Source organism: Budorcas taxicolor, chromosome 11 (genome assembly GCF_023091745.1).
Source record: "Budorcas taxicolor isolate Tak-1 chromosome 11, Takin1.1, whole genome shotgun sequence".
Lineage (NCBI taxonomy): Eukaryota > Metazoa > Chordata > Mammalia > Artiodactyla > Bovidae > Budorcas > Budorcas taxicolor.
In genome coordinates this window covers 22,955,065-22,963,712 of record NC_068920.1, presented here as the reverse complement: position 1 = coordinate 22,963,712, position 8,648 = coordinate 22,955,065, and the positions used below count along the sequence as shown (strand labels likewise).

The 8,648-nt window shown below is 49.7% G+C and overlaps 1 protein-coding gene across 1 annotated transcript in view; it reads left to right on the top strand.

The window, feature by feature from the left end:
* Window positions 1-2,146: 2,146 nt before the first annotated feature.
* MBOAT1 (membrane bound O-acyltransferase domain containing 1) overlaps window positions 2,147-8,648 on the top strand; it is a 113,571-nt gene continuing 107,069 nt past the window's right edge. Inside the window, exon 1 of the mRNA XM_052649257.1 lies at window positions 2,147-2,261. Within this exon, the coding sequence (XP_052505217.1) occupies window positions 2,166-2,261 (96 nt within the window). The 5' untranslated portion in view covers window positions 2,147-2,165. The remainder of the gene's footprint in view (window positions 2,262-8,648) is intronic.

Below are 8,648 nucleotides of genomic sequence, written 5' to 3'. Positions count from 1 at the left end.
TTTAGACTAGAGGATAATCTGTATTTTGTTGAGAAGAAAATCCAGGTAGGGCTAATCTCTGTTTTTAAACCTATGCCAATGTGAGGACTATTTTTTGAAGTCTGAAGAATATAGCTTTGTGGAGAACTATGAGTGGTCTGAGGGTTTTCTTCATAAACACCACCTAAACTGGCCTATGTTTGCTTTCTAGCAGTTCACATTTAAGATATTTTTTTTTTTTGAGGTTTCAAACTCTTTCTGCCCTCAAATACCTCATGTAAGCTGTCACCTTGCTGAAGATAAAAGGAACATTGTTTCAATTCTGGTCAGTTTCTAAAACTGTGTGATATTTAATAAGCCTGTCTAGCCTCATTGGGGCTTCCCAGGTGGCATTAATAGTAAAGAATCCGCCTGCAATGCAGGAGGCTCGGGGTCAATTCCTGGGCTGGGAAGATCCCCTGGAGGAGGGCATGGCAACCCACTCCAGTATTCTTCACCTGGAGAATCCCAAGGACAAAGGAGCCTGGTGGGCTACAGTCTGTAGGGCTGCAAAGAGTTGGACACAACTGAAGCGACTTTAACACGCATATACACAGCCTCACTGATCCTCAAGCATATGCCTGCGTATGTGAGTGTGTCCACTGTGTGAGTAAAGGAGAGTGGTGATGATAGTGGCCTCCTATAAAATCCTCATGAGACCAGGAGTGGTGGTCGGGACATTTTTTTTGCTCCTCAGTAGAGGACAAAAGTTGAGAAACTCTGGCCTGACCATCTAAAATTCTGTGCAGCTTTTTGGTGATGAAACTCTTCCAGAAGGCCAGGGTGAGGCTGAGCCTTGGAGGGAAAGGTGGTAGGAGTGTCTGACAGGCCTTCAGTTGGATTTGAAGCTGAAGGTCACGTTGAGGACAATTAGTTCTGTTCTAGAGGGACTGCCCCCCTGTTTGGTTGGTTTCTCCACCAACTAATCCTTGGCTGGGTTGCTCAGTGTCCGTTCCCAGGTAAACTTCCAATGCAAAGTATTGAGCTTGGTTACCTGGTGAAGCCTGGGGATTGACACCAACTCATTTTTTTTTTCTACCCATTTGATTTCAACACTGCTTTCCTGAAAGTCTTCTTCATCAGCAAGCATTACAGCAGTTCCTGGAAAGAGCAAGACTTTTATGATTCTCAAACTCTCTGTATCAACTGGAAAAGTTTCCCAAGAACCAGTGAAACACTTCTGGGGACAAAGAAGTGAAGGGGCCAGGTAACCCGTTTTTAGAACCGGTGCTGGCAAGAAAGTGATCAGAAAGCACACAGTACCGCAGTAGCATCGTTTCTTACAGGAGTGAAAAGAATTTACAGTCCTCGGGGGGCCGGACATCCGAGGTCAGAAGCGAGCAGTTCTAGTGTCTGAGCTTCTGCGACACGAACCGAGGGTGTAGGAAGCTATGCGTGTCCGCAGGAATGTAAGGAGAGAGAGAGAGAAGGGGGTGAGTGATGGGGCGCTGGCTGGGAGCATCGGGGTGTCCTTGGGTTTCCAGCCCCCGAGCAGATGAACTCTTGGCCGCAGGGAAAGCGCAGGAAACCTTCACCCGAGCGGGAACCGGGAGGGTGGGGGTGCTGAGACTGCGGCGGAACCAAAACAGGGTGTGGCCAGGGTGCTCCCGAGTGCTAGGCGCCCGCCTTGGTGACCCGGGAGGAGGTCGTTTTCGGGTGGCGGGGAGAGAGGACGGGGAGCTCCGGAGAAGGAAGAGCATTGGCTCCTCCCGCCCCACCCCCGCCCGGGGCTGCGCAACGCCGGGCGCAGGGTAAGGCGGCGGCGCCCGTGGCGGCGCTGTCCCCCCCGCGCGGCCGGGGCAGGGCGGGCCGGGTGGCGCCCGGGGGGCCGGGCTCTGGTCCCCACTCAACCCTCCCTCCCTCCGCCTCCCGGGCCGGGCGGCCGGGCCAATGAGCGGCGAGAGGAGGGGAGCGGGAAGCCGAGCGCGCTGGGCCGCGGCCCTCCTACCGCGCCCGTAGCCGCAGCGCCGAACGCCAAGTTTTGCGCCCCGAGACTTTGCGCCGCGTCTCGTCCTCTGGCTTGCAGCTCGGTCCGCGGGAGCCCGGCGGCCGCGCGCTGCCCTCGGGACGGCCGCCCGCGCGCACTCGGGCGGGAGGACGCCGAGCCGGGGGCCGGGGCTGGGGGCGGCTCCTCCCGAAGATGCAGGATGGCTGCGGAGCCGCGGTCCAGCCTGTCCTACCGCACCACGGGCTCCACCTGTCTGCACCCGCTCAGCGAGCTCCTGGGCATCCCGCTGGACCAGGTAACTGCGGGCGGGCGGCCAGGCCGCGGCTGGGGCGTGAGCGCAGGCACCCTCCCCGAGCCGGAGCGGGAGGGAAGCCGGGGGAGGCGAGGAGGGGGATGTTATCTACCTCCGTCCCCGCCCCCATGCAGATTTCCCTGCTTCAGACTGGACAGGTGGAGTTTTGCTTGTTTGAGTTGATGTTTTTCTCCTGTAGGAATGGGGGGCGGGGAGGGAAGGGTATACCCTGCACAGCAGATTCGAATAAACTTTGTTTTGGTCTTGTTTGAACTTTGGGGTTGCCTCCTTTCCTGTAAGCCAGTTCTAAAGCCTTCTGATAAATGAAATCGTGTTCCGTCAGTGCACTGAAGTCTTCATTATTTTTAAGTTAGTTGAGCCTACTTAGAAAGTAAGCCTGAGTGATGTCTAAGCAGTAGCCTACCGTTTGGGGATAAGAGACCGGGGTGTTTCGGGCAGCGAGGCTTGGAAAATCGGGTTGACAGTTATTTTGTGCCCTGTGCGATCTCCATCCGCAAGGGAGGAGGGACACAGGATGCTGTGGTTTTCCGAGGGCCGTGGTTTATTCAGTCAGTCCGTCCTCGAGGGTCCAGGCTCCCTAGCAGGACAGGTTATTGGAAGAAGAGAGAGGCTGCTGCAGGTGTTTGGACTGAAACTGAAAATAGCAACAGACAGTAATTCCAGGTAAGAAATCTTTCTAAGCGTTGAGGCTCTTAACCCATTTTTCTGGTCTCTCTAGATGCTACAGGCTAGATCTGCCCTGTGTTTAGTAGTAAGCCAGTAAATACACAGTTGACCCTTGAATAAGACAAGTTTAAATTGCATGGATTCACTTATGTGTGGATATTTTTCAATAGTAAGTACTACAGCGCGGTACCAGTACTGAAGCTGCTTAAATCTGCAGAGTCTAGGAACGGAGGATACAAGGGGCTGTCTGTAAATTACAGGCAGATGAACACCTATGTGGTTGAAGGGACAGCTGTATGTTATTTAAATGGAATTGGGTAAGGCGTTCTGGAGGAGGGCCCGCATACTCCTGTTTCCTGCTGAGTTTTCATCCAGTTTTCTTCCTCTGCCTGTTCCCTAGTGAACTTTAAAAATTCTTTCCTTCACACAAGAGCATACCTGCTGCACTGTCCACTCCCATTCCTTCAGCAATGAGGAAGTGAGAGCTGGATGTTTGGTTTACTCAGATGCTGTTTTCTGAGCCGCCCTCTACCTGGCCCCCTTTGAGGCTTTGATTCAGAACTCCACCTGATCCGACAGTTGCCTTCTCATCAGCTGTGAAATCCCGAAGGTCAGGAGGGGTTTTTTTCAGCTGCCAGTGCCTGTTCTTGTAGTGAGGATGTAGTGACTGCCAGGGACCTGCAAAGGCAGCAATAATAGCAAATTCTCTAGCCCTGAAATGAAATCTAACTCAGAGCCGAATTTCCTTTCTGGGGAGTTTGTTTCATACTTAACCCCTTACCCTCCATCACAATTTATTTTAATTGCACTTTCCATTTGCAGCAGTACAGCACAATCCAGGGTTTTTTTGTTTTTTGTTTTTTGTATGGAAAGAGATAGATTGTTAATAGATCCTGGAGATTGGTGGCTAAGAAGCACCTAGGATGGATGTTATTAAGTGCCCTGTAACTGCCTCCACCATCATCTTGAGTCTCCTGGATTTCTGGCAAAGGAATCCTGGTTTTAATTTATAAGAAAGAACGAAAGACAGAGAGGGGAGGGATTTGGGGGTACACGGAAGGAAAAATGTGGGCTCTAGACAAGAAAGGCACACCTGTGATCTTAGATCTTAGGGAGCCCTGCTGCCCTTCAGCTGGGTCCAATCACAGTGATTCTTGGTGGAAGACACCCGTAAAGGGCAATACCCCAGCTGGCTTATTTAGGCCGAGGGAGAATCCCAAACCATAAACAATGTGGTTTGAGGCGAAACTGTGGCTTGAGGGTTTGGAAGCTTGATGTGTTTTTTCTCCCTCACACTTTCAAGGGCCTTTTAGATGTTAGACTGACGTGCGGGTAATTCCTGGTCTGCTAGGAAACTTCCTTTGTGACCGTCAGTTGGTATTCTACCAACCTGGAGCCTCAGGGTCCTCACGTGTAATGTGGGAGATGGCAAAAGACCTACCTTTGGGAGTTGAGACATTTTACATAGATGTGAAGTGCCGTACGGTCCTTGTATCAGACAGGGGCCTGGCAGGAAACAATTCAACTCAATGGCTTATAATGAAGAAACTTCTCTGAATTACTTAAGAGTTGTGGGTGGCACTATAGGAGCCAATAAAGGATGTTCAGGTACCAAGACTGGGTGCTGAAGGGGAATAGGGAGAAAGTCCTGTTGCCTGGATGCAGGGGCAAAGCAGAGAACTTGGCCCTTCTGCTCCCCATCCCCTGACCTTTGCATCTCTTGCCGTGGCCCCTGGTGGGTGGCTGGCCTAGAGCGCCTGGGTGAAGTGGTCTGAGGGACTTCTGGGCCACAGAAGGGGGACGAGAAATGTGGAGCCAGCTCTGGAGGACAGACCTAGGCTAAGAGCCCAGCCCTTGATACACATTTGCTCCTGGCCCATTAAAGAGTGCCTTCTTATTGGCCTGCAATTTGCCAAGAATGATAAAACATATCTCAAGTTGCCCAAGTAGTGCCTCATATACCACTTACAGACGACAGTGAATCCTCTCCTTAATGTTTTAGGATTTCACATGTGTGTTTGTAATTTCTGAATTGATTGCGCTTGTGGGAATGTCTTTGGCTTCTAGGTCTCCCTGGGTCAAGTCGTTTATTATTTGCAACACCTGAAATATCTGCTGAGCATTCTGCTATGTGAGTGAAGAGCTCTGTTTTTCATCCAGTTCTTCCATTTATCTGTTCTCTTAGCTCTTCGGGGGAGCCCATGTGCATTGTGACTATACTCAGGAGAAGTCTCTGGTTTTAGTTTCCAGGGGCTTTGACTAGCCTGGACTCCCCTGAAAGAGGTTAAATGCAAAATCATCTTATTTAATTAGAGACTTGGAGCCCAGCAGTTCAGGTCCAGAGTATAGGAAACGGAGGATGTATGGGCCTTCACAGGTGCCTCACAGATGAGTTTGTTGAAAACTGTGTTTCTAGAATGAGTTCCTTTCTGTTGAGCAGATGTGGAGCTTGGGCAGGGAGAGGAGGATAACTGATCTGCTTTTCTGTTTAAATCATCTGTTCATACCCTCTCCACCCTGTTTAGGTTGTGGGCTATGACAAGATCCATCTTTAAACTGTCCCAGCCTTCGAATGGACTAGGACTCAACTAGTCCTAAATGGACTCAGCTGCCAGAATGCTGACATTCCTAATGTGTGTGTCACTTGATCATATCCGAGGAGCTTTGCAAGAGGAGGAATTCCTGGCTTTAAGGACTTTGCACTTTGGCGAACTGAGTGCCAAGACTTTTTTTTTTAACCAACTGAACCCCCCCCCCCCAAATTTGTCTGTATTTGCATAAAGTATCAATTCAGTATTAAATTAGGATTCTTTGTCTGGATTTCAGTTTTTCCCCCTAATGTGGCATCAGCAGAAAAACGGGACAAAGGAAAAATAGACCAGGAGATAAGAATCTAGGAAGTGATTGCCGAGGTTAAAGCAGTCAAGGTTTAGGTCTCTTCCTGTAGGCTTGTATTACAGTTTAAAAGGCTGGATGAGTGAAGACTAGCTCTCAAGGCCTGGCCTTCTCAACTCATGGGCTTCCCAACTACCCCCGCCTCTGGTGGCTCAGATGGTAAAGAATCTGCCTGCAGGGCTGGAGACTCAGGTTCAATCCCTGGGTTGGGAAGATCCCCTGGAGAAGGGAATGACTACCCACTCAGTATTCTTGCCTGGGAAATTCCACGGACGGAGGAGCCTGGTGGGTTACAGTCGCGGGGTCGCAAAGAGTCTGACACTACTGAAGCCTCTGACCAGAAACTTTCTCTACCTGCCTGGAGTTTTCAGTCACCTGGTTGGTTCCCTTGCCTGTCTGTGGAAAGCCCAACCCTCAATTCTTGTCTTATCTAAGCCTTGCCCTTGGTTAAAAGCTTAACTCACATTCCAAAGTCATTATTAAATATTTATTTCATACTTCTAATGCCAAGGACTTGGTCAGATCGTAGAAATATAAGGATTAAAAAAAAAAATCAAGGTTTCTGTCCTAGAAGAGTTTATACACCTATAAAGGAGACAAAAGACCCACATAAATATTAATATACAAGTACTATGTCCTGATGAACTGGTGTAGGTGCTAATAGAAGTATGCTGTTGTTCAGTACTCAGTTGTCTGACTCTTTGTGATCCCATGGACTGCACACGCCAGGCTTCCCTGGCCTTCGCTATCTCCTAGAGTTTGCTCAAACTCATGTCCATTGAGTTGGTGAGATCCAACAATCTCATCGTCTGTTGCCCTTCTCCTCCTGCCCTCAGTCTTTCCAGCATCAGGATCTTTTCCAGTGAGTCAGCTCTTTGCATCAGGTGGCCAAAGTATTGGAGCTTCAGCATCAGTCCTTTCAATGCATATTCAAGGTTGCCTTCCTTTAGGATTGAGGTTTACACATGGTAGCTTAGTGGAATGGAGATGGGAAAGCCACAGGACACCTTGGACTCCTGTAGAATTTACTGTTTACCTTTGACACCATTCGTATTTGACATTTAATAAATGTTACCTTATTTTGTTAGCTGTCCTTCTACATTTGTATGCTGAGTTTCAAACTAAAGTTTTCTTGAGGGTCAGGTTTTATTTCCCTTTGTATTCTAAACAAGTAGTAAGTACTCAACAAATGTTTATCATTAGTAACAGTATGCTGCTGCTGCTGCTAAGTCGCTTCAGTCATGTCCGACTCTGTGCGACCCCATACACGGCAGCCCACCAGGCTCTGCCATCCCTGGGATTCTCCAGGCAAGAACACTGTGTATAGGCCCATGCTAATGGTGTATGTGATCAGATGTTGATATAGATAATCTTGTTTTTCAAGTGGACAGTGGATGGGTCTTTGTGGGGAAAGGGCCCGCCACTGAATATCCCCCCTGTTGGTGCTGCCTCCAGGGTATACCCTCGGGTTTCTGATTTGAACCATCTGCTCTCCACCCTAGGGCTTTCCAGTTGACCCCAGCTCAGGATGCATTTGGCAGGCCAGAAAACGTCAGTCCTGCAAAGAGCCACTTCCATTTATTTCTTTGGCCTCACTGGTTCCTTCAAGGCCAAATCTTCTCTCCCCACTCAATTTCCCTTTCATCGTCCGAGAGTGAAAATCATTGACTCCCAGGAGGAAGCTCGTGCGGTTAGACCACAGATTGCAAATCCTGAGTTTCTGCCGTATTCCAGGAATTCTTGGAACCAAATGAGGCTGGGATGATTCAAACATGAATAAATTGGGCCCTTCCTCAAAAACCCTGGAGAAGGAAATGGCAACCCACTCCAGTATTCTTGCCTGGAGAATCCCATGGATGGAGGAGCTTGGTGGGCTACAGTCCATGGGTCGCAAAGAGTCAGACACGACTGAGCGACTTCACACTCAAAAAATTCACTGGCGATTGGGGCGAGGGACACAGAAGTCAACCGGTGTTGCTTCTGTGCAGTGCCTGGGCCAGCAGCGTCAGCCTTGAAGCTTGTTAGAAATGTCCATTCTCTCTGCTTGGCACCCCATCCGCCACTCTGCAGGGCAGACCCAGCCAGAGGGTGGTCTCATGAGCCCTCCTGGTGGTGCTGGGAGCGAGAACTTTGAGAATCACTGCTGTATACAGATAATTGGGATACAAATGAGTTTAGTGCAGTGGGGGGTCAGGTGAGGTTTGGTTGTCAGAGAGCATCTCACGGGTGGGGCGGAACATGAATTGGGTCTTGGAAGAACGAAGAAGTGTTTGTGTGGCAAGGTGGGTAGAAACAACAGCACGTACAGAAAGTGGGGAAGTGTGAAACTGCGCTTCGTTTGAGGTGCTGAGCCCACTGAAGTGGCCGGTGGGGCTGCGCTTGTGAAGACTGTGGGACCGTAGGTTGGGGAGGGAGGCGGGGGTTACGTCACAGAGAAGCTGGAAGGCTCTAGTGAGGTGTCTGCACTTCATCCTGCGGACCAGGGGGCAGCAAGCTTTTTATATAAAGGACCGGACAGCAAATATTTTCAGCTTTGCAGGCAGTCTTCGTTGCATCCATGTCACTGTGCCTTTGACACTTCAGAGCAGCCCCAGACGGTATGTAAATCATTGGGCCTGGCTGTGTTCTCCTGAAGCTTTATTTACGGACACTGGAATTTGAATTTTGTGTAATTTACATGGGTTGTGGCATTCCCTTCTTTTTTTTTTAAAAAAAAAACACCTTATTTTTGGCCGTGCTGGGTGTTCGTTGCTTCGTGTACGCTTTTCTCTAATTGGGGGCTTCTCACTGGCGTGACTTCTCTTGTGG